Source organism: Eucyclogobius newberryi, unplaced genomic scaffold, assembly GCF_026437365.1.
Source record: "Eucyclogobius newberryi isolate DKJ021-1_F unplaced genomic scaffold, fEucNew1.0.hap1 SCAF_20, whole genome shotgun sequence".
Lineage (NCBI taxonomy): Eukaryota > Metazoa > Chordata > Actinopteri > Gobiiformes > Gobiidae > Eucyclogobius > Eucyclogobius newberryi.
In genome coordinates, this window is record NW_027315835.1 from 24,582,012 (window position 1) to 24,608,158 (window position 26,147).

At 41.5% G+C, this 26,147-nt stretch overlaps 1 protein-coding gene across 1 annotated transcript in view; it reads left to right on the top strand.

Moving 5' to 3' along the window:
- glp2r (glucagon-like peptide 2 receptor) overlaps positions 1 to 19,977 on the top strand; it is an 87,843-nt gene extending 67,866 nt beyond the window's left edge. Inside the window, exon 13 of the mRNA XM_072456785.1 lies at positions 19,626 to 19,977. Within this exon, the coding sequence (XP_072312886.1) occupies positions 19,626 to 19,973 (348 nt within the window). The 3' untranslated portion in view covers positions 19,974 to 19,977. The remainder of the gene's footprint in view (positions 1 to 19,625) is intronic.
- The last annotated feature ends 6,170 nt before the right edge of the window (positions 19,978 to 26,147 follow it).

Consider the following 26,147-nt stretch of genomic DNA (forward strand, 5'->3'; position numbering starts at 1 on the left):
TGATGTTTTCCATTTTTTGAATGTCCATCAGTCCAGTCCTTGATTATCGGTGCATTTTGTGTCATCCATTTATTTGTGTGGGCCTTTTTCGCTGCTGCCAGGAGTATGCGCCAGACATGGCTGCCGGTTGTGCCCATAGCAGGAGTCCTGAGGTCCAAGTACATTGTTCTAAAATGAAGAGGGATGGCAATGTCCAAAACAGTCTACAGTGCATTAACAGGACAGTCCCAAAACACATGATAGGGGTCTGCCTTCTGATTGCCACATTTTCTCCAACAGTCAGAATTTCCCTGTAAGTAATAGCTACTTTGACATACATTTTTTCCAACATAATTCTCTCCAAGCATGTGGTTTTGTGGTTCTCCACTGAGATGTACATACACTTTACCATTCTTCATTAGCCAGAACAAAGTGACCCTCACTTTCAGATTCAGAATCAGAAACAGAAAAGGTTTATTAGCCACATGAACAAAATTCAGAGGCTAGACACTTGCTTTGGTGATTTGGTGAAACATACAACAATGAACAATAATAAAAGCCAGATACAGTATATCAAATCGAATTAGGCATGCATTAAGAAAAAACAATTAAAATGCTGCTGACTCCCCTGTTCATCTACTCATCTGAGGTAAAGGATACAGACTGTTCTCTAGCTAAAGACTGCAGGAATCAATAAAAAAAAACACTTTGGGCACATATATGAGATACCAATAGCACTGTAAGAAGGTTAAAAGCTCTGAAAAGTCGATTTTGCATGACACGGGACCTTTAAGAAGTGTTCATGAGTCCAACGGCAGAGAGAAAGAAACTGTTCTAGTCGCAGGAGGTTCTGGTCCTGATAGACCGTAGCCTCCTGTCTGAGCGGAGAGGCTCAAATAGTCCGTGTCCAGGGTGAGAAAGGCCACCAGTGATCCGAGCTGCTTGTGCCAGTGTCCTGGAGACGTACAGAAATGACATACTGCAGAAATGGAAGTCTGCAGCCGATCACCTTCTCAGCAGAGCGCACAATGCACTGTAGATTTTTTGTTTTTTGTGTACCTAGCTGTGGCTCCAGCGTCCCACACGGTGATGGAGGAGGTGAGGATGGACTTAATGATTCTTCAGTTGGGAGAAAGATTTTAGGTTCCCACTAGAGAAGAGGTCCTGGATCTGCTGTATACCGGCATCCCTCGACATTTTAAAGCCTGCATCTGTGCATGACACTGGAAAATCGGGATTATCATAAATGGGGTCTAGAAATGAAGTGTCTGCGCACATTTTGCCAAGTTTTAAGGGTATTTTTTACGACAATGTTATCATTTAGCCCTTATATTAAGGAAATATTAATAATACATAGTCCCAGAGCTTCAAGGTCCAAATATGAAGAGTCAGTATCATTCTAGAATATTTAGTATTTCATGTTTTGTCAACTGGTAACTGTAGCTTTTCTAATTTCAGTCTTGTTTTCCTTTCCAAAAAATGTCCTAATTAACTGGTGGATTTACTTAAAAAAATAAAAATAATCAAGAATGATTAGGTAATAGCTGCATTGCTATAACAATGTTGGTAAGATTGATAATGATCAATGATAATAGAAGGGGTCCATCTTTGTAAGTCACTTAGTTTTGGTCATTGCATGATTCAGATTTAACTATGCTATGTCATTGATTTTGGGAGAGACAATTAGTCCAATATATTTGAATCCTTCAGATGATAATTTAAACGGTATATATTTAATTAGTTCTCCATTTTCTGATAAATTCACTGAGCACGTAATCTGTAGGAGCCTTGTCCTTGATGTACTTATGGATCTTGGACGTTTTGTCTTGGATAGTGGATTTCATGCTCACTAGTCCCCGGCCTCCTTCCTTACAGCTAGTGTACAGTCTCAGGGTGCTGGATTTGGGATGGAACCCTCCATGCATCAGGATCTTTTGTGTCTTAACATCTTCGGTCTGTATCTCCTTTGGCCAACTGATTATTCCTGCAGGGTATCGGTTCACTGGCAGGGCGTAGCTGTTTATTGCCCGGGACTTGTTCTTATCATTGAGCTGGCTTCTGAGGACTTGTCTCACTCGCTGTAGGTATTTGGCCATAGCTGCGTTCCTTGTTACCTCTTCGAGGTTGCCATTTGCCTGTGGGATTCCCAGGTACTTGTAACTGTCCTCAATGTCTGCTATTGTTCCTTCCGGGAGTGAGACTCCCTTGTGTGGATTACCTTCCCTCTCTTAGTCACCATTCGACCACACTTCTCTAGTCCAAATGACATTCTGATATCTGAGCTGTAGATCCTAGTGGTGTGGATCAGGGAGTCAATGTCTCGCTCGCTCTTAGCATACAGCTTGATATCATCCATGTAGAGGAGGTGACTGATGGTGGCCCCGTTCCTGAGTCGGTATCCATAGCAAGTCTTGTTGATTATTTTGGCTGAGAGGGTTCTGACCTATGCAGAACAGCAGTGGGGACAGTGCATCACCTTGGTATATGCCACATTTGACGGACACCTGTGCAAGTGGCTTGCCATTGGCCTCAAGGGTGGTTTTCCACAACCTCAACGAGTTCCTTATGAAACGCTCTTAGAGTTCCATTGATGTAGTGCAACTTCATGCATTCAATGGTCCAAGTATGTGGCATTGGGTCGTATGCTTTTTTGTAATCAATCCAGGCAGGAGAGACAGGTTATTGGACTGTACACTTTGAGGGATCCTTCTGGATCAGGATCGTATGCCCTTCGTTTAGCCATTCAGGGTGAGTTCCATCTCTTAGCAGTGTGTCCATTTGGGCTGCTAGGCGTTCGTGGAGTGAGGTGAGTTTCTTAAGAGTCTTATTATTTTAAGCTCAAATCTGGGCGATGCTGTACTGGTGTGATCCAGCATATATATTTTAATGCAAAAATATTGAGAGTAATGTCATGCTAGAGGTTTCTGTACAGGCCTTTCTGGCAGATGACAAAATTAAGTTTATAATCCCTGGGTAAAATCTGTGTTTACAACATGGAAATAAACTAAATAAAGTTAAAATCTTAAACTGTTTGGCTTATGACCGAGGTTTTGTACCAAATAGTACTGTACTATTACAAAACAAATAATGTTTTTCCCCAGATTGTCAAAGATGATCAGATAAAAAGCTTTGACGTGTTGAAGGAATCCTTTGTCTTAGATCAACAGAATTTCTATCGGTATTAACAAATTAGTTATTATAACCAAAAAACTAAACAAAGCTATGACCATTATAACCCTCTTACTGATTTGTTTTTATCAAGGCTTATAAATTGAACTTTCTTAGGGAATATGATCTAAATTATATCAATGTATTGCTAGTCTGGATAGCTACTCTTCTAAATATATCAAAAAGAAATTGGAAAAAGAATCCAACCTTGTTTTAAAAGATGAAGAGTGGGGAAATATATGTACATGTTAGTGGAGATGAACAAAGTCACATGTCTGTAGGGAATTTTGCACCAAAAAAAATGCTTCCTTAACTCCTCTTTCAAACCATCTTTTCGATATGTAGTTTATTCTATCCAATGCAGTGAAGAAAGTTGTAAAGAACGTTACATAGGAGAGACTAAACAGCCTCTACACAAGAGGCTCTATCAGCACAGAAGAAATACTAGTTCAGGACCACAGAGCGAAGTGCATCTCCATCTTGAAGCCTCTAATCACTTGTTTGAAGACGGTGAGGTGAAGATTTTAAGCAGGGAGAAAAGATGGTTTGAAAGAGGAGTTAAGGAAGCAATTTTTGTTAAAAAAGAAAGACCTTCTTTAAACAGAAACGGAGGGTTACGATTCAACCTTCCTGTAGTCTATAATGGAATATTGACACCCTGGAGAGGTAGAGGACCAGGACATTCGGATGCCAATCAGGTCCTCAGGGTGAGCGAGCCAGGGTCACACAAAGACAAAGGGGAGACTAATAGCCCATTAAAGTTTCTGTTGAAACAAACAACTCTTTCCACTTCAGGAAGGCCCGCCCAATGGGCTGGACTTACCATAGAATAGTATAAATATCTGAGTTCCCAGCCTAAACTCGCTTATTGACAATGACTCTTGGATGAGAGTCGAAACGTCTATTTTTTCTAAACTGAGTCCAGCTGACTACAACCGAAGCTTTTTCTACAATGGAACACTCGAATGAGGGATTACAACGACATAATTCAATATAATTAGTTTAATGTTTTGCAATTTTTCAAGTTCTCCCACTTAGAAATTGTGACTGACCGTGGCCAATCCAGTTACATGTCTACCCGGAGACATTTTGAGTTATTCACAGATTCTGAAAGTGTGAATTCAAAGCTTTCCAATGATATCTCACTCATGTAGATCTGCTAATATTTAAGTAAGTTGTGGTCATTTGAATGTATACAACTCTCAAACCCATTCACTGAGAAAACGGCTTCCAAAGTTTCTCACCGGAGTGAGCCCAGAGTCACAGGGGGGCTCATTTGCATCTCATTGAGATAAGCCCTCCCCCCTGTCACACTGACACCACCTCCCCCTACAGCTGTCACTGAAGACTCAAGAGGAGTGTTGTTATTGATGGTAACTGGACTTGAATCAGAATTAGAAGTTACTATATTAAAATGGAAATACTTGGATTACAAAAGGCCCTGAATAGAATCAAAGAATCAGAATGAGAATAGGGTTCATTGCATTTGTCGATAAACATAATTCACAGGTGATTCAGTGCACCAACAATGGTGCACTGAATGATTCAACACAAACAACAAAAGATAAGATAAGATAAGATAAGATAGCCTTTAATGTTACAACGCAGTAGATACAGGGGGAAAGGACAGTAACTTATAGGAAGTTTAAAAACACTCTTAATAGAATAACTCTTATAAACAGATGCCAGGGCCAGGTATACGAACTGCAACGGGTCCATGGCTTTGAATATATGAGATATGAGATAATAGATATGATATGTACACCACCAGAGTCCAATTACATCAGAGATCACATCCTCATCCTCTTCTTCGTCTGTGCACTCTTCTGTGCTGTGACTCTCGACTCTTGGCATCAAAGCTGTAAACAAATAACAGGACATTTAAGAAATGGCTAACTATTTCACATAAAACACTCATTAACTATTTTTTTTTTTTTAACACAATGTGAGAGTTTCAATATAAATACCTGAAGTGCTGATAACTCTTGATCTTTGGAAGCCGTCTGAAGAAGGGACTCAGATGCTTCTGCCAGTCCAAGTTCTTGACAAACACTTTGCCATCCGCCGTTCCAACAAGCTGTGGGATATTGAGGTGAGACTCAGGAGAGCTGTTTTCCACTACCTGATGACAAGGGCGACACTGTAAAAAAATGAGAACAGAAGAAACATATCTTAAGCAGAGAGCAGCACTGAAGTTTTGCCAGGCTAATGTTTACACATTACAGTAGTCAAATAATATAAACTAACCTCAGCGATGTCTTCCAAAGTGTCAACCCTGGTCTTCATGTATGCTCGCTTGATAATCTGCGTGGCCTGCAGCTTCTGATGTGTGGGAGAAGCTGTTTCCACAGTGATCTGAAGCTTGATGTACAAACTGCAGGCTCACCTGAAAAACAGATGTTGCTTATGGTTAATTATACTCTAATCATTAAAACACGAAAATCACCAAAATAATGTTTTACACTTACCACGCTCCTTAGCAGACTTCACGTAGAGACAGGTCATGTCAGTCAGGGTGTCTTTGCCAATTCTGAAAAGGGGATAAAAGGATTAGGGTTAACAGTAATATGGGAATAACACGCTTCACAGATAACAGTTCACATTGTGACGTTAACGGTGTATTTAAGATGCAAAACGCGGAGATATTGGGACATCTGCCCTCGGCTAGCGATGCTAGCTAGCTCACTTGAGATAACACGGCTCGTAAAAGCAAAACACTTGCAGAACAGCACACCAAAACATAAACATACACTCGAGTTTAAAACCGGCGCACATTAAAGTGATTAAAAGCGTGTGTTTTAGTCGCAAAGCTTACCTGGTTCAGCCGTCCTGTTGTCTCTTCCAACACCGTGCACAGAGAGACACACAGGAAGCTGATAATGGCCAGGCAAGCGCGTGATTGGTTCGAGTGACGCAGTGCGTAAGCCACGTGACCAGAAGTGGTATCGGGAGTTGTAGTTTTTTTCTCTTCCCTCGCCGAAAAATAACCCGATAACATAGCAAAGTAGCTTACAACTTAGCTCCGAATAGCTGCGTTTAGCTCCGGGCCTAACAGCCGGTTTAGCACCATAAAACAGACACAAAGCACGACCCACGGGTCAAGAAATACTACATAAGTATATAATTTGTACAGACAAAACGCCAAAAAATAACCCGATAACATAGAAAAGTTTAGCTTACAACTTAGCTCCGAATAGCTGCGTTTAGCTCCGGGCTGTGGGGCCGGTTTAGCACCATAAAACAGACACAAAGCACGACCCACACAACCCACGGGCCAACCCACGCCGAAAAATAACCCGATAACATGGTGATAACAGCAAGTAGTCACATTAAGCCCGTATTGCAGAGTGCACTGAAGCAACATATTAGCTTAGCATTAGCTCCACCGGAGCAGACAAGTAAGATTCTAAAGTGATCACGAGACCGCCTTAAAACACAGCGTTAAAGCAATAATTTAGTAGTAAAGTAAAAGTGTACCTGAGTAAACAGTTCCGTTGCAATGTAGTCCAGGAAATGTAAGCTCTGAAGACTGTGCTCTGCAGACGGTCTGGAGTAATGAGCACGGAGCACGCAGCTGTAGCCATGCGGATCACAGCTGATTGGTGGAAAATGTAAACAACACGTTGGCTAGAAAAAGGTGACGCCCCCCAGGAGAGCAGGAAAAAGACCAGAAAACTCCACATTTTTAACAGCTTAATGTATACGTTTAAGACAACCAATAGTGTTATCTGAAGCACACAGGGGCTTATTCATAACTTCAACTAGCACATTCTGCAAAAAAATGAAAATCACAAATTTGGGGAAAAAAAAGTAAAATGCTGTTTTTCTCAGTTTCACCGAGGCCGACATGGTCCGACAATTGCCGTGGCGAGTTACAATTATGGACGGGTCCGAATTTTTCATCGTTGGTGCATTTCCACAGTGAGAAACAGAGTCCGGAAATTATTGTATAATTTTTTAGTAATTGATTTGTATGTTGTTGCTACAATTTTTGCTGTAGTATTTCAACACCTGAGAAAATGTTATTACAATGTTATTATTTGGTACAGAAGCTTTTTATATTCATTTACAGAGGTCAAACATTTCCTGTAGTTCGTGGTATCCCTCATTCGTCCAGGAGTGTTCCATTGTAGAAAAAGATTTAGTTGTAGTCATCTGGGCTCAGTTTAAAAAAAAATAAAAATATGTCTGCGAATCAGGACCGGGAACTCACTTCACAAGAGGCTTTATCAGCACAGAAGACACTCGAGTTCAGGACCAGAGTGCTGTGCATCTTCATCTTAAAGCCACAAACCACTCTATTGAAGACAGTGAGGTGAAGATTCTAAGCAGGAAAAAAAAGATGGTTTGAAAGAGGAGTTTAAGAGGCAATCTTTGTTTAAAAAAAGAAGAAAGAAAAGGCCATCCTTAAATAGGAACGGGGGTTAAGATTTAAACTTCCGGTCGTTTATAATGAAATTTTGCATCCCTGGAGAGGTAGACAAGGGCATTCGGATGCTAATCAGTTACACAGGGAGGGGAGAGAGTGTGAGCCAGGGACAATAGCAGGCTTATAGCCCATTAAAGGATTGATAGTAAACAAAGAAGTTTAGTTTCTGGTGAAACCAATAACACCTTTTCATCAGGGGGTCCCGCCCGGTAGGCAGAGTTCCCAGTCCTGATGCGCAGATTGAGAATGACCCTTAGAAGAGAGTTGAAACGTATCGTTTTTTCAACAAAGTTTTCTGTAGATCTTGACCAGGTTTGCACACTCTGTAGCAGGAATTTTGACCCACTCCTCCACATATCTTCTCCAGATCTGTCAGGTTTCAGGGCTGTCGCTGACCAACACAGAGTTTCAGCTCCTTCAAAGATCTTCTATTGGATTTAGGTCTCCAGAACCTTCATATGCTTCTTATGGAGCCACTCCTTCATTATCCTGGCTTGTGTGCTTTGGGTCATTGTCATGTTGGAAGACCAAGCCATGAGCCATATCCAATGCTCTGACTGAGGGGAAGAGGTTGCTCAAAATATCTCAATACATGGCCCCATTCATTCACTCCTTAACACAGTGCAGTTGTCCTGTCCCCTGTGCAGAAAAGCACCCACAAAGCATTGTGTTTCCACCTCCAAGCTTCAAAGTTGGGATAGTGTTCTTTGGATGGTACTCTTCTTTTTCTCCCTCCAAACATGGCGAGTGGAGTTTATACCAAAACGTTTTATTGTGGTCTCATCTGACCCCATTACTTTTCCCCATGACTACTCTGGATCATCCAGATGGTCATTGTGTGAGGATGATTTTAAACCATGATGGAAAAGTGTATTCCTGACGTAACCTTTGAATCTGTGGTCCCAGCTCTTTTAAGGTCATTGACCAGCTCCTCATGTATTTCTAGGCTGATTCCTCCCCTTTCTTATCATCACTGATACCCCACAACCTGAGATCTTGCACCGAGGGAGATTGACAGTCATATTTAGTCTTGTCCTTGTTCTAACAATTGGTCAAACAGTTGAACTTTTTTCACCAAGCTGCTTGCCAAATACCCTGTAGACCTTTCCAGCCTTGTAGAGGTCTACAATTTAGTTTCTGGTGTCTATTCACAACTCTTTTGTCTTGCCCATGGTAGTAGTTGATGTCTGACTGATTTGGGGGGTGGGCAGGTATCTATATGCAGCTAACAAGCTCAAACAAGTGCTACTAATTTAGAATAATAAGTGGAGTAGAGGTGGACTTCTTAAATGCAGACAGATCTTTTGAGAGTGTCTTTTTCTGTTTCTCCTTCAACTCTATAGTAATGTAATTTTTTAAAATCTCACTTTATTGAAAATAAAAATATGATATTAAAGATCATAAGTGGATTAGAAAATGTGTATATAGGCAAACCCTAGGGTTGATATCACTCTTGATCAGTGATTCCCAACCTGGGGTATGCGTACCCCTAGTGGTACTGCCGGGGTACGTGAAAAATCCAAGGTAAATAATATAATTATCCTGTCATGTTATGTTTCCCCACGAAGATAATAGTACACTGGTCTCCAAAAGGCGGACAGCAGGCCACATCCGACTGCGAGACGATTTGGACTGGCCCACCACGAAGGTCCCTGAGAAGACTGTCTTCAGTTACATGGCTTTCATGTAATGACTTGTAATGCCACTAGTCCATAATTAAAAATATACAATTTAAAAAAGAATGCGGCGCTTCTGCGGTGCGTTACTACCGCGACGCTCTACGCTACTTTGTGACAGCTCCGCCGTGACCCGAGAGCCCCGCGTGTTTGGAAGTCCGCTCAACAATGAGGAACTTTACGCGCCGTGGCACCTGCGGAAAGCGTGTTTCCGGGCTTCGTCGTTGATTGAAAGATCTGCACGAGTTATGTGCGTGATGTGCGGGTTGTCCCATGCGTCGGGTTATTAAAGATGGACCGCGGTCTCCTCCCGGGACATGTGCTCTTCTGTTTTAGGCGCGTCTTAATTCATAAGCTCAATTCTCCATGACTATGTGTCTTATTCTAATAGTCCTGCTTTAGTCCTGCTTTAGTCCTGCTTTAGTCCTGGTTTAGTCCTGGTTTAGACCTGCTTTAGACCTGTTTTAGTCCTGCTTTAGACCTGTTTTAGACCTGATTTAGACCTGCTTTAGACCTGCTTTAGACCTCCTTTAGACCTGCTTTAGACCTGGTTTAGAGCTGGTTTAAACCGGTTTTAGTCCTGCTTTAGATCTGTTTTAGACCTGCTTTAGACCTGCTTTAGTCCTGCTTAGATTTAGACCTGCTTTAGACCTGCAGGTCCTGCTTTAGTCCTGCTTTAGTCCTGCTTTAGTACTGCTTAGATTTAGACCTGCTTTAGACCTGCTTTAGACCTGCAGGTCCTGCTTTAGTCCTGTTTTAGCCCTGCTTTAGAACTGACTATCAAAGCTTATGAAATCCAAGCAAGCTCAAGTGTCTCATTAAAGCTCAGATGACTTGAAAAGAACGAGGCCTATAGTGAGCCTGAGTATTAGTGTTTTGTTCCTGGTTTAAAGTTGAAATGCCTGTTTAAAGGTGACTTACTCAAAGGGGCTCCAATTGTTTTCAGTTAAGATGCCATATATTGCAAAAACAGGTTGATTATTTTGAATTCATATTTATTTATTTGTTTATATTACATATGTATTTTCAAGGCCACATATTATTCATATTGATGATTAATTTGAGTTAAAATTAAGACAATGCCTGATAATTTATTGTTCAAATAAAATTATTTTCATTGAATCAATTAGGTTACGTTCTATTTTTCTACTAATAATGAGTGAAGGGGTACTCATGGTTTGACAAAAAGGCTCAGGGGGTACACAAGACATAAAAGGTTGGGAACCACTGCTCTAGATATCAATTAACCCTAAATTGTTTAATGAATTTGCGAGTGCTTTTGGAGTTTGTTCCATTGCTGCCACAGATCATGGTTCCCTCAGAGTGGTTTGTAACAGAGCTATAACATTAGTATAGAAAAGGGTTGTCAAGCATACGTATGCGGCCTCCCAGACATTTTAATACGGCACACAAAACATTTCGAGTTTATATTTATTAATTTCTTATCGCTATATAGTGTTTTTATTGCTAAAACTACGAGTCCAACGATCTTCTGCTGCAGCCACCCCTTCCCCGTGCTGCTCGGTGCTGCTGGAGCGAGTGCCAAGGGCTGAGAAATGCTAACGCGCATTGCACACTAATCTAGACTTGAGCAGAAGTCTGAGCGGGGAAAGAGACGTGTGGCTTGGGGAAACACATGGAAGAAAGAAAGGAGACAGTTTTGAGGATGTTAGAGTTGTAGAGAAAACAAACCTCTATGATTATGATCTGTGAGGAAAACATCCAAACAAATACAAAACTGGACAGATTAGGAGCCATAGGTAAAAAACACAGGTCACAGTGTAATAAAGTATTAAAATGACATGAAGCTGTGATGAGCTCTGATTGTGTCCACACTAATGTGACTGTGAATGCAAACACAACACACTCATTTGATTCACTACATGAATCTTTAGTCACTAAGCTAAGTTTAAACTATAAAAATAGTTAGCGCATATTGAGTTTATGCAGCAACAGCCAACATGTTTGTGATATAAACATTTCATATCAGAAATCATAAGTCCATATTCCTGTTCCTGCTGCTGATGCATGAATATGGTCTTACACCTGCTGGAGATTTGTGCAACTGTGTCCACAAATAACTATTCTTATATTTTTCATTGTTTTATTTTTTTACTTTATGTTTCGCGACCCAGCGAGTTTTGAAATTCAGCCATGGCCCAAAATGAGTTTGACACTGGTACAGAAAGTGATATTGCTTCCTGGTGGCGCATACACATTCAAAAGAGTAAACCCCATTAATAGCGTCGTTAACCAGTACATCTTTATATTTATGTCCAGAATACTGTTGAAAAGCTATTTGGCTTATGCTTAGCACTGTATTAGGAATAGTACTAGTATAGCCAAATTCAATTAGTTGTTGATGTTTCATATGATTTAAATGGGTTTCTTGTAAATAAATATGATAGATTTTTTATTTTCAAATTGTTCTTCGTATCTTGGACAGTTTGATTCAGTTTAACAGACCGTTAACATTAAAGTGTGCCATTCGTAACTTTTGGGTTAATCGTATTTAATTTATCCCTATCCTAATTTACCAATGCAATGAAACGCTCTTTTTGAACACAGCACATTAGCACAAAAACTACAAAAACATAAAACAGAAGAAGAGATAAACTGAGAGACAAAAGGATTCATGCCAAAAACATGCAATGAACCCAAATTCCAATCTAGAGCCTTGTGGAGGTCTACTCCTGGTACCAATTTTTTCAAAGCACTGGATACACAGTAGGCCATCGGCTAGAATTTCTATCGTTTAGTTCTGGTCCACCGAGGTGGAGAATACAATTTTGACATTCTATAATATAAAGCTCGTAACAATAACCTCCAAAACAAAATTCCACAAAAAGATTTGCTGCCGATTTCTTGTAATCGGCTCTCAAAGACAGACCTATTTTTGTTAGCGCCGCAGACTAACTGTATGCAGTGATGTGGCAGTGACGCTATTTCGACCAATGAGCGTTAATTAAACCCTGAAAACCTTGCGCGCAGCTTGCTGTGATGCGGTTTGTATGTAAACAAACATGGCTGCTGACAGGCGAGGTTCTGCGTCTTCACAGCCACATGAACGAGAATATTCGTGCTGTTTGCACATCCTCGACAATTATAATGAGCAGACTAAGGTCCTAACTAAATCAACTTGGAATACTTTTCGGCGGATTGCGAAGGAATGGCTTGAATTCGGCAGAAAAGAAGCAAATGCCGTCGAAAAAGTGCAAAGCATGTTAGAGTATGAATACTAGGCCATTGGCTGAGATCTATAGGAGCCCCAGAAAGCAAGTTTCGTTCCACTGAGCTGGAGAATAAAAACTTTTTATATTTTCATAAAGGTAATATCATAAAGTATTCACACAAAAAAATCCACAAACCAACTCCCTGCAGTTAATGAGAAAATGTATCTTGAAGTTGACTAAAATGCGGGGAAATGGACGTTTTACCCTCTGGAGTCATATTTAGTACATAATAAGTCTTATTTATACTTAAAAATGTAATTAGCCCTATAATGTTTACGCGCAACCGAGTGCTACGGTAGGACCATTCAAAACAAAACAAAAACAGATTATTTAGGCTATTTTCTTCTCATATGTATGAAAAAATATTATTTTTGTGTTTTATAATTTTACAATTGCCGTGTGTGTAGGTTTCCTATATACTTCTATTTGGAGTTTCCCGTCCTGTTATTTATAATGGGATTCTGAACCCCTGGAAAGGTAGAGGACATTCAGATGCTAATCAGGTCCTCAGGGTGGTTGAGCCAGGGTCTCACAAAGACAAAGAGGTTTCTAATAGCCCATTAAGATTCTGAATAGGCTAGCTCGGTAGATACAAGGGGGAGTTTCTGTTGAAACAAACAACTCTTTCTACTTCAGGAAGGCTCCTCCCAATGGGTGGGTCTTACCACAGAACAGTATTAATATTGGAGTTCTCGACCTAAATTCTGTTATTGACAATGACTCTTGGATGAGAGTCGAAACGTCTATTTTTTCAAACTGAGTCCAGATGACTACAACTGAAGCTTTTTTCTACTATTGCTTAATTAGGCTTATATTTTACCACAAATATCTGGTTATTGTGTTGAAAATTATTAAATTCAATAATATCAAAAGATAATTGGCCTAGTTGTATTTGTTTTGTTAGACTGACGAAGTGACGAAGTAGCTTCGTCAGCCAGCGCAGGGAGGCCAGGGCGACACACACACCTGTACCGGCGTTTCTCTTACCTGCCCAAAGCATTGTAGCAATCACGGGGGCACATTTGATTGAAACCATAACTCATAACTCTGTCTCAAATTTCTCTCCCTGATACCATCATCCTCTCCATATTTCGGTCAACCGGACTTATATATTATATTGCGTCACACGTTAGGCGTACGTGTGCCGTCATGCCACTCTTGGTGAAATTAATTATTTTTCCCTTTTTTTAGATTTGTGTAAAAATATATTTGTGAGTTTATTGTATTATTTATGAAAGTGTAATGTTTTCTATGTCGATGTAATTCCTCATTCATCCAGGAGTAGAAAAAGATTCACTTGTAGTCACTTGGATGTCCTTCAGGTCTAATGATGGCGGCGCGTGCACAACGCCTGGCTCAGCGTCTCTCCAGATTTAGCGAAATAGTAGTTATCTGCCTACTTGTTTCAAGCCTGCTCACTCAGAACTGTCTTGCAAATATGTCGGTGTAATCCCTCATTCGTCCAGGCGTGTTCCATAGTAGTAGTCTTGCAAACACTTTCCATAGCCGCCAGGAACTTGTGGACATCGGATCACAAAATTTGGACTACTTTATGGATGGACTACAACTTTTCCCTGAGATCGCTAGGACCACCGAGACAATCAACCCGGCTCCGCCGACCGGAAGTGCTTGCAGGCGGCGTCGAGACCGTAAACAAAGATGGGGTAAGAGAGCTGGGCTAATGGCTAAGCTGAAGCTAACACCTCACCGGCTTTCCCTACCCAGCATTTTCCTCGCTAGTGTACGGTCTCTGGCGAACAAAATGGATGAGCTATGACTGTGGATCACCACACACAAATGGATTACAGACTGTAATATCATGATGATATTGATGAAAGAACTGCATGCTGCCATTAGCAAACAACAGACATCACATCCGGAGGCAGCCTTTATTGTTGCGGGTGACTTCAACCACTCCAACCGACTGTTCCCTCCCTAAATTTCATCAACATGTCTCCTGCCCTACAAGAGGAATCAAGACTTTGGACCATGTTTACACCTACATGGCTGATGCTTACAAAGCAGTCCCCCTCCCCCACCTTGGACAGTCTGACCACCTCTCTTTGTTTTTAATCCCCAAGTACTCACCACTCATCAAACGTGTGAAACCCACAGTGAGGACAGTTAAAGTGTGACCAGAGGGAGCAGACTCTGAACTACAGCAGCGGTTTGAATACACAGACTGGAGTGTGTTTGCTACCCAGGCCACACTGGACTCCCACACGGACATTGACTCTTATGCCTCCTCTGTGCTGGATTTTATCAACACCAGCATCAACAGTGTCACCACTCACAAACAGATTACTACATTCCCGAACCAGAAGCCGTGGATGAACAGAGAAGTCCGCCTACTGCTGAAGGCACGTGACGCCGCCTTCAGATCTGGCGATGCACAGGCCTACTCTTCATCCAGGGCTGACCTGAAGAGGGGCATCAGGGAGGCCAAGCACAGCCACAAGCTAAGGATTGAGGAGCACTTTAAGAACAACTCCGATCCCCGACGCATGTGGCAGGGCATCCAGGCCATAACTGACTACAAACCCACCAACACCACCCCAACATCCAACGACGCCTCCTTCCTGGACGAGCTTAACAGCTTTTATGCTCGCTTTGAGAGGGATAACCAGGAGCCAGCCATCAAGGCTGTGCTCACGACAGGACACCAACCCCTCACACTCTCCCTCACCGACGTGTCTGCTGCACTGAGTAGGACCAATGCACGTAAGGCTGCTGGCCCCGATGGCATCCCTGGACATGTGCTCAGGACCTGTGTTGGGCAGCTAGCTGATCTCTTGACTGACATTTTCAACCTGTCACTGGCCCAAGCAGCTGTCCCCACATGCTTCAAAACCACCTCCATCGTGCCAGTGCCAAAACATTCCAAAGCTGAAAGCCTCAACGACTTCCGCCCTGTTGCACTCACCCCCACCATCATGAAGTGCTTCGAGAGGCTGGTCCTGGCTCACCTCAAAACCTGCCTACCACCCACACTGGACCCCTTCCAAATTTGCCTACCGCCAGAATAGGAGCACGGAGGCACTACACGGCACTACACTCCGCCCTTGCTCACCTGGACAATAACAACACCTATGTGAGAATGCTGTTCATTGACTTTAGCTCAGCATTCAACACCATCATCCCCTCCAAACTGATTACCAAACTCAGTGACCTGGGTGTCGATGATTCACTCTGCAACTGGGTTCTGGACTTTCTAACCAACAGACCCCAGTCTATTAGGCTGGAAAACCACACCTCCTCTACACTCATCCTGAACACCAGCGCCCCACAGGGCTGTGTGCTGAGTCCTCTCCTCTACTCCCTCTTCACCCACGACTGCACGCCTGTACATGGTTCTAATACCATTGTCAAGTTTGCAGACGACACAACGGTGGTTGGCCTCATCAGCAACAACGATGAGACGGCGTACAAAGAGGTTCAGCATCTGGCAGTGTGGTGCGCCGCCAACAACCTGGCTCTCAATACCAAGAAGACCAAAGAGCTCATCGTGGACTTCAGGAAGAAGAGTGGACACACACCCCCATCCTTATCGACGGGACGGAGGTTGAGCGTGTCACCAGCTTCAAGTTCCTGGGTGTCCACATCTCCGAGGATCTCTCTTGGTCTCTCAACACCTCAACCCTGGTCAAGAAGGCACACCAGCGTCTCTTCTTCCTGAGGAGGTTGAAGAAGGCCCATCTGTCCCCTCTGATCCTGGTGAACTTTTACCGCTGCACCATCGAGAGCATCCTTACCAACTGTGTCTCAGTATGGTATGGCAGCTGCTCTGCTGCGGACCGGAAGTCACTCCAGAGGGTGGTGAAAACCGCCCAACGCATCACAGGTTCCTCACTCCCCTCCATTGAGACTGTGTCCCCCCCCCCCACACACACACAGAGACTGCACACACACACATACACACACACACCACACACACACACACACACACACACACACACCTCTGCCCCCCAGCCACTAACCCTTGCACTGAACTGTATATTATGTGTATTCTTCTTCATCTCTTCTTACTTATCATTTGCACTACCTCCCTCTACGGCTGCTAGTCCTCTTACACTCATCATTTGCACTACCTAGCCTATTGCTGCTAATCTCTCTGATACTTATCTTTGCACTACCTACCTCTACTGCTGCCAGCCCTCCTTGTTACTTATCTACAAACCACCTTCTTCTGTCAGTTACGACTTATACTGCTCATACCCCATACTGTCCCCTACTTTACATTTTGTATTCATTCACTAAATTCACTTTACATACTCTGCACTTTAACTGCTGTTTTGCACTTCTGGTTGATGCTAACTGCATCTCGTTGTCTTAATACCTGTACTAATAGACAATAAAGTTTAATCTAATCTAATGTAGCACTATATTAAAAGGTCCCATATCATGCAAAATCTATTTTTCAGAGCTTTTAAGCTTCTTACAGTGCTATTGGTACCTCCTATGTACCCAAAGTGTTTTTTTGATTGATTCCTTGATCTTTAGCGAGAGTACAGTTTATATCCTTCTCCTCAGATGTGCAGACAGACGGGGCCTACCCACAGCGACGCATCATCCCTGTTTCAGCCCATCCTCCAGGAAACACTACCTGTAACACACAAAACAAAAATAACAAATTAAGACTTCAATTGCCTTTAAAGTTCAGTTCATGAAATCTTTATTTAGGAATATCTCTGTTTCAAGAGTTCAAGTTATAATCCTTTGTTGGGCACGATATATAGCCCTAATCCAAGTTTCCTACCAGCTTGCTTAGGGTCAACACAAAAACCTGACCTGTAAACGAGGTCAAAAGGAAAATTTCAATTTAGGTTACCAATAACAATTTCATCTAACAAATCATCCAGAGTACCAACAAAAGGCACTTTATTAACATGAAAAACATAACATAAATCATCATCATCATCATCATCATCTAATTGCACAAACTTTCTGTTGTGCATTGTTTTTTGTTTTGTTTTTTTTCACTTCTGTGAATAGACTATAATAGGAACACTATTCCTGACTCTGCCATATCATTTTTGGGTCAAAAAAATAACTACAATGACTCTTTATGAATAACAAAACATAACTTTTTATTTTTTATTATCAAATAATCGTTGCGTAAGGCATGCTCTTGGTCGACTGATGATTTTTTCAGTTGACTACAGCCCTATTTGTTAGAAATCATGGGAGTGTGATCCCAATACCGAATATGGGGTTCCATGAAACAAACATCAAGGATACTATGCTACAAGCAGCAAACGCTCTATCTGAATATGGTGCAAAATTATAGATGAGTAAGTCGCTTGTGGCTTTGTGGAGTGACCCTTCTACATCTTCAGCAGGTATCTCACAATCCCATATTGTTTCGCCCCTCAACTTATACGCTTGATTGCAGCAAGACTAAGCTTCACCGTAGAAAAGGAGTGCAGCCATAAAAAAATATGTACATCTATTTTACCTTTTTTTTTCACTACTAAGCTGTTTATTCTGTGACTGGTCCTTTCACATCTAACCATTGCTATGTAATCTGTTCGGGTGCATCCAAAAAAGATCTTTCACAACTACAACTAATCCAAAACAGAGAACCTTGCCTTGCACCAGGATTTGCATTTAGAACCAGTGTTGAGAGTCATGCACAAGAGGTTTTCCTGGTTTGCTGTTGTTGTAGACTTATTGTTTTATGAAAATGTGCATGAACTACAAAAGCAACTGAGTCTCTTTGCACAGCTTCTGTCCTCTAGTGATCGGTATGGTTTTAACACAAGACATGCTTCACAGGGCCCTTTTACCATTCCACTACATAGGACTAATTCACTAGAAATAACTGTTGTACAGAGCAATAGTGCTGTAGTCATTACAATGCAGGCCAATAAACTGTTTTAAGAAATTGATGGAAGGTCATGGTCACCGGCTTGGTTGTGTTATAACATGTTTCCTTTAATGTATTTTTATGTAGTGTACTTTTGTAGAAACTTTTTATAGAGCATTTATAAAGTAATTATTTTATTGTAAAACCTGTCACGAACGGCAGAACGGAGCCAATTTACGGGGCTAGAAACAGGCAATGAATAAACAAGTCTTTAATGAAAATGGAACAGAAAAATGCAAAGTCTCTTGGTTTAGAGTGACGAAGACAAAAGATCTTTCCAGCAGTGGGCAGCGCCAGCAACCGCGGTGTCGGAGGGCAGATGAGAGGCGTAGTCAGGTCCGTTCCAGGTTCAGTACACAGGCAAGAAAGCGTTATCAGGGGATAGGCGAAAAGGGTAGTCTCAGGACGGCCCAGGGTCGATGACGGCAAACAGGAATCACGAGGGACAAGTAGGAATCAGAGTCATAAGTCAAAAACGTGCTGTAAATTGTCGAAGTCGGGATTCAAACTCACGGCACTCGTGAGTTTGGAGCCCGGCATACGTGGGCTGTGCCTTAACCACTTGACCAACGGGCAGCACAGATTTCCCTAGTTTAAACACCATTCATGCCCAAGATGGTATATTTTTCAGTGCACTTAAGATCCACTTCCAGCAATTGAGGGGTCATCGCCATTATGCCATCCAAGTCTCTGCAGGCTCCCAACCATGTCCGTATCAAATCAATCAATATACAACATGTCTATATAAATACCATTGTCAATGTAGAGTCACAATAATCACCCTGACCAATGAATGTTGTTCTGTCAATATAAGCTAATGTCAAAAACAAAAACAATTTAGAATAAAAAAGGATACGCAGATGCCATTTCAGTTTGGCATCCTCGTAATTTCATCTTGCGCTGCAATGCAGTCAGCATCTGTACCACCCATTCAAGCATTATGCCTTTCAGACCGTCTTCTTCACGGTCAATCTATGGCCAGAGGCTCACTCTGTAAGGCTTGTGTTGTAGCCGTCTTGTTAGTATTAGCTTGGAAGGTTACGTACTCACGTCAATGGACCTGTTTCTTTTTGTTATTATTATTATTATGAAGCCATTTTAGATCATTTTAAAATAAATAATTATTTGATATTATAACATTAACTAATGGAATGTTATTTATTTAAGGCATTTATGATGAAAGCATAACTTCAGGCAGAATTTTTCAAGATTTCTGCTAAATACTGAACATGTGACTAAACTAAATGCATCACACAGTCCTGTCTGCGTCCTAGGTCCAGGCAGAGCTGAATAAGCACCGGCAACTCTTTCTCTTCACCCACCACTTCAGCGCAAGGTGCTGCTTCAGGGGTACTCCGCTCAAGCAACTGTGGATGAGCACCCATGGGCGACGACGGCCCCAGTGTTCTGCCCACAGCGAGTCCTATGAAGAGGGCGGCCCTTCCAGCTCTCCTCGCCCCCCACTGCTGCCGATGACCCTGACGAGTGTGGCGGCAGGACACAGCGCCAGGGCACATGGCACAGGGCAGGGTGGGCGGACCAGGAAGAGTCTGTCCAGCAGTTATGGGGACATGACCATGGGAGAAACCATGGAAGAGGTACTTGAGGAGAGCCACTTTTGACAACAATCTACAAATGTCAAGGCCCTGTACTCCTGGCATTATCAAAAAAGTGAAAAACAGATTCTAAAGTGTTAGCAGTGTTCCAAACTCACCCCAAAGGCTTTTTAAGGTTCTACATTCCAAACACAAACAGATATTTTACGGACAAAAATGGAGGATAAAATATCTTTAATTCTTCATTACAATTATTTTCAAAGCACATTTCACAACTTTGAGAGGTTGAAGTGCAGTTTTGGCATCACTGCATTGCTAAAAATGACTAGATTGCTAACTGTGTAGCAATTAAGGCTATATGTAGACAGCATCATGAGTTCATCATATGAAGCTATCTCTGCCTGTTGCTACAACTGGATCACACTAGCATGTGCTAACCGAAGTTACATCAAATTGAAGGTTCCTTCACCTATATGCAAAATGAATGGTGAACCCATATTTAAGTATATAACATGTCTATCTAGGATATTGATATTGTTTTATCTGCTTTCCTCACCAGTAACATGTTAAAGAGGATGATTAAATATCACTACATTCTTATCAGAAGTTCACAAGTTCAGAAATTTCAACTTGAAGTTAGTTAACCTTTAGATGCCAGTTTTACTGCAAATGATCATCTCAAATTAAACATCAAAAGGTGTATTTCTGGAGACATGTGGATATTTGTATAAAGTAGGATGCTAAAGCCAGTGTTAATTTTGTCGACTAATGTTTTTTGTTTTGTATTAAAGCAACATAACAACCATAACAGTAACAGTAACATTTTTATCTTATCAAATGTCTTGAGTAACTGTGAACGTTAAATAATTATGTATTTTGTCCGTCGTCTCTTCTTGCTGTCTCTGGGCGGAAAACCAACCTTGCAACATTTGCCCACATCGGCCCGAAGACAACTCTCCTGAGAAACCCTGGATCTTTGGCATTTGGCAATGTTACATGTCTTATTATGATAAAGAAATAATACTAATAATTAAAGCCGCATGCGGCGATAAAGGCCCTCGCCCCCCTTGCGACCACGGGGTACTTGCCACCGCGAAGAGCACACCTCTAATCCCCCGCCTACATCACCCCTTCCTCACAAACGGTGCAAACTGTATAATACTTCATTCAACATTTTCACAACTACACGGTTCGATATAAAGTCCCCACTGGCTTTTATGTTCAGTGTGATGTGGAAAGTAAGTGTCTATTTTTAGCAGTTAATGACAAAGTACAAAGTAAGTTTAATCCCATTAAAAATGCCTGTAATCCAAAACGCATTTAAGTCTATGGCAGTGTTTGTCATGTTGCCACAGTAACATGCTTGCAGCTAGATGTATGCTGTCATTGGCTTTTTTATTTAAAATGGCAAGAAATGAAGATAAGATTGTTTTCTTAAGTTTTGGAGCAGGACCACACCCCTTTCCCGCCCCTTCCTGTGGCTAAACTATTAGGCAGCGTTTGTGACTTTGTGCACCTCCCTCCTTCCCTCTTCTAATTATCATTCTAATTTATGAGAATAAACACTTTGCATAGCTGGAGATGTGGTCATTGCTCGTGAAGGATGTCTGTGCCAAATTTAATTTGTCTACATCAAAGTGAATTTTTTCATCCCTTTCAAAATGCTTGTAAACCAAAACACATATAAATCAATGACAATATTTGTCAGGTTAGCATTTAGTAAATACTCAAAGCTATAAAAACTCAAGCTAGAGTCACATAATTTTCTTAAATTGTGCCTGGTCTCAGATTGCCTCCTTAAAAATATTTTCAGTTGTCTGCGATAAATAGTCTTTTATGAATTTTTAAAAATCAAATTTGAAGAGGGCGCTAGAGAGCCATTTTATTAGCTAGCCTATACATTTGCTTATCATTGCGTTCAGCTTGGAAATATACACAAACGCTCTATTAAAATCTTCCCCCCAAAAAATTACTACGAAATAGATTTTTTGGAATAATTACCAAAAATTGCAATTTTGTTTAAAAATTCACTACGCCGTCTTTCAATATTTTTTCATGAAACCTTCACTCAAAATTAGAACTCACAGAATTAGAACTCACAGAGTTCTAATTTTCGATACCACTCACGAGAATATCCATTTTTGTTTACTACTCAATCTTTGCATTTTTCCAGCCCCCGGCTCGGGCCTAATAATGGAAACTTTTTTTATGCCCATTTTTTTCAGCTATAAAACCTCAAGCTAGAGTCACGTAATCTTGTCAAATTGTGCTTGGTCACAAACTAACCCCTTATGATTTTTTTCAGTTGTCTACGACAAAAAAATTGTATTTTATGAATTTTTTTAAATCAAATTTGGAGAGGGCGCTAGAGAGCCATTTCATTAGCTAGCCACTACATTTGCATATCATTGTGTTCAACTTTGAAATCTATACAAACGCTACGTCAAAATTTTCCCCCAAAAAAATGTTTAATAAATATAGAATTCTTTTAATATTTCCATAAATAGCGATTTTGTTTAAAATTCATGATGACCATACCATAAAACGTATCAGCTTCAGAATTCAAACTGGCGCTACTGAGTCAATATTTTTTCACAAAACCTTCACTCAAAATTAGAGCTCACGGAGTTCTAATTTTCAATACTACCCACGAGCATATCCGTCTTTGTTTAGTACTCGATTTTTGCGTTTTTTCAGCCCCCGGTACCAATTATAATAGGTCCCTCGCCGGGACGATACTCGTCCTTCGGCTCGGGCCTAAAAATAATTTAAAAATATTAAAAATACAGAGATACCGTATTTTCTGCACTAAGTTTCGCATTAAGCGAAACAAGACGTGTATCAACAAAACCGCTTTGTGGTCAGTAAACACAACCAGATTTAACCCATAAATAAGTTTTTTGAGAAAATTAAAGGCTTTTAAGTGCGCCTTAAAGTGTGAAAAATACGGTAGTCATTTTTGTCCATATTCCCCAAAACTGCACTTTTGATTTGGTCCAAAAAGTCTCCAGAAACCCTTAAAATAAATGTAACTGTTGCATTTGTCTCCAGCAGATTAGACTGTAACTGCCTGCTCACTGGCCTCGCCAAACATCTGCAGTACATCCAGAACGCTGCTGCTCGGGTCCTGACCAGAACCAGGAAGTACCATCACATTAGTCCTGACCAGAACCATGAAGTACCATCACATTAGTCCTGACCAGAACCAGGAAGTACCATCACATTAGTCCTGACCAGAACCAGGAAGTACCATCACATTAGTCCTGTGCTCAGGTCTCTGCACTGCCCCCTGTGGCTCAGAGAAGAGACTTTATATCATTAATAAACTAAATATCATCATAAATCTAATTGAATATAATTATTAAACTAACTAAATCAAATGAATAAAGTATAATGTTCTATCTTTTGGCAGGATTTAGTTTAAAAGTACAAAATGTCAGTGTTTTGATCAAAGACAGTTTCTATAAATAGTTCAGTCCTCCAGCTGGTCCTGCAGTTGTTCAGAGGAGACACATAAATGATGGCACAGGTGCACTGTTTATGGTAATGATAAACTTTGAAAATGTCTCATGTTCTAATGTAAATGTTTTGTTGAACTCTGTTACATCTAGTGTTTTGAATGTTCTGGACACCATTGCCCATACGAAGGCTAAAATGGTTAAAAATAAGCAGAAGTTGCCATGGAGACATGATGGTTCGGTCAGGGCACAGAAAAGGGAGTGCCGCAGGGCCGAACGGAAATGGCGCAAGTCAAAGCTCCAGGTTCAAAAAGAGATTTACAAAGAGAAGCTGAACATGTAAAACCTAATCTTATGTAGAACTAGGGAAAGATATTTATCTGAAATAATTGGAAGCTGCAGTAACAACAGTGTCCTGTTGCCACAGTAACAGATGAACAAATCCTCCAGCTCAGCTGCCGTTAGAACTCATTTCCACATTAAGAGTGTTATGAGTTTGCATTATTCTTTAATGACAAAGTTCAGGGCATTAAAAATGCTGCAAATCCCACAATGCAAAAAATTACCCTAAAACCACCTAGACACGCAAATAGCTAACTCACTTTGCACCAGTAACTGACAAAACTGTCCATGAGATCATCACCAGTCTGAGTTCATCTACGTGCGTCCTCCATGTGTGACCCTCCAGATTTCTAAAGTCTGTGCTGAACAGTTTGTTAGCACCACTCACTCACATAGTTAACATGTCGCTTCAATCTGGAACATTCCCAATGTCTTTGAAAACTGCAGTCATAAAGCCTCTCCTAAAGAAGAGCAGTCTTGATGCTGCAGTACTGAGTAATTACTGGCCCATCTCGAATCTGACATTTTGGGGCAAAATCATTGAAAAGGTTGTTTACAACAGCTCACAGATTTCCTGTTAATAAACAACTCGTTTGATGTTTTTCAGTCGGGTTTTAGACCTCATCACAGCACTGAGACTGTTGTTGTCATGGTGACAAATGACATCCGCCTGAACGCTGCGTTTGACACTGTCATGCGATCCTCTTACAGAGACTAGAGGACTGGGTGGGCATCACTGGCACTGCCCTAAACTGGTTAAGGTCCTATCTGGAAGACAGGAAGTACTTTGTTGAAATTGGTAGCTGTGTCTCAGACCGCATGACCCTGACCTATGGTGTGCCCCAAGGGTCAGTCCTGGGTCCCCTTCTGTTCAACCTCTACATGCTGCCGTTAGGTCAGCTGATACGCAGTGAAAATGTGTCCTATCACAATGATGCAGATGAGTCAGATCTATGTTTCACTGTCGGCAGGAGAATATGGACCAGTGGATTCACTCTGTCACTGCATCCAACAGATCAGTGTGTGGACCGGCCTCTTGCTGGTGCCAGAGTCAGTGTGTGGATGCAAAACAACTTTCTCCAGCTGAACTCAGACAAGACTGAAATAATCGTCTTTGTCACAGAAACAAAGACAAAGTGTTAGCGTCACCTCCAGAGTGTCGCTCTAAAACCTACAAACCAAGTTAGAAATCTGGGGGTAATAATGGACTCAGACTTGAACTTTAACAGCCACATCAAATCAATAACATCAGCAGTTTTTTACCATCTAAAAAACATTACCAAAATCAAAAATATTGTGTCCAAACTAGATTCAGAAAGACTTATCCATGCGTTTGTCTCCAGTAGATTAGACTCCTGTAACGGCCTGCTCACTGGCCTCTCCAAACGAGCTGTAAAACAGCTGCAGTACATCCAGAACGCTGCTGCTCAGGTCCTGACTAGAACCAGGAAGTACCATCACATTAGTCCTGTTCTCAGGTCTCTGCACTGCCCCATGTGGCTCAGAGAAGAGACTTTAAAGCAGCTCTGCTTGTGTACATATCTCTCCATGGCCTAGCACCAAAGTAGATCTTGGGCATGTTAGTGCCATATGTACCATCTCGGACTCTGAGGACCTCAGGGACCGGCCTCCTGCTGGTGCCAGAGTCAGGACTAAACATGGACCGGCCTCCTGCTGGTGCCAGAGTCAGGACTATGCCAGAGTCAGGACTAAACATGGACCGGCCTCCTGCTGGTGCCAGAGTCAGGACTAAACATGGACCGGCCTCCTGCTGGTGCCAGAGTCAGGACTAAACAAGGACCGGCCTCCTGCTGGTGCCAGAGTCAGGACTAAACATGGACTGGCATCTCTCCTGTAATTGGAGGCATCCAATGACTCGTGCTTCTGCACAATTTTCTTGAAGGTCTTTAGAAGAATGCTCATCCGAAGAACTTCTTAGTTGTCCAAAATCCTCTTGATAATGACAGAATATCATAGAATATCTTGTATGAGTGAGACATCAAATAATGGCTTTCTGACTCTGTAAAATGCATCATAGAATGACAATTAGTTTACAAGAAAATAACACTAGTTAATAATTAAAGCAATATCTAAGGAAACTAAGAGCCACCTAGGATAAAAATATCAAGATTCAGTGGCTTGATCAAAATTTAAATATTCCGTAACAAATTTTGAACGCAGTATCTTAGGGGAAGGTTCTGCAGCTGCACTCTCTGGAAATAATATTGATATTGCTTACTATTGATGCACTTTTCAAGTTTTCATTTTTCCGGCTCGCCGCGTTCCTCCATGATGAGGATTGCTCGCCCTTGCTTCAAATCACTTCCCATCCACCAGCCGCACGGCCGATTGGCAAAAGAACAAGAAAATCATCAGTTCCTCCTGCTACGCGCCGTCTCCACCGCCGTTTCCCTTCCACATCTGAGCGGGACGTTTCTTT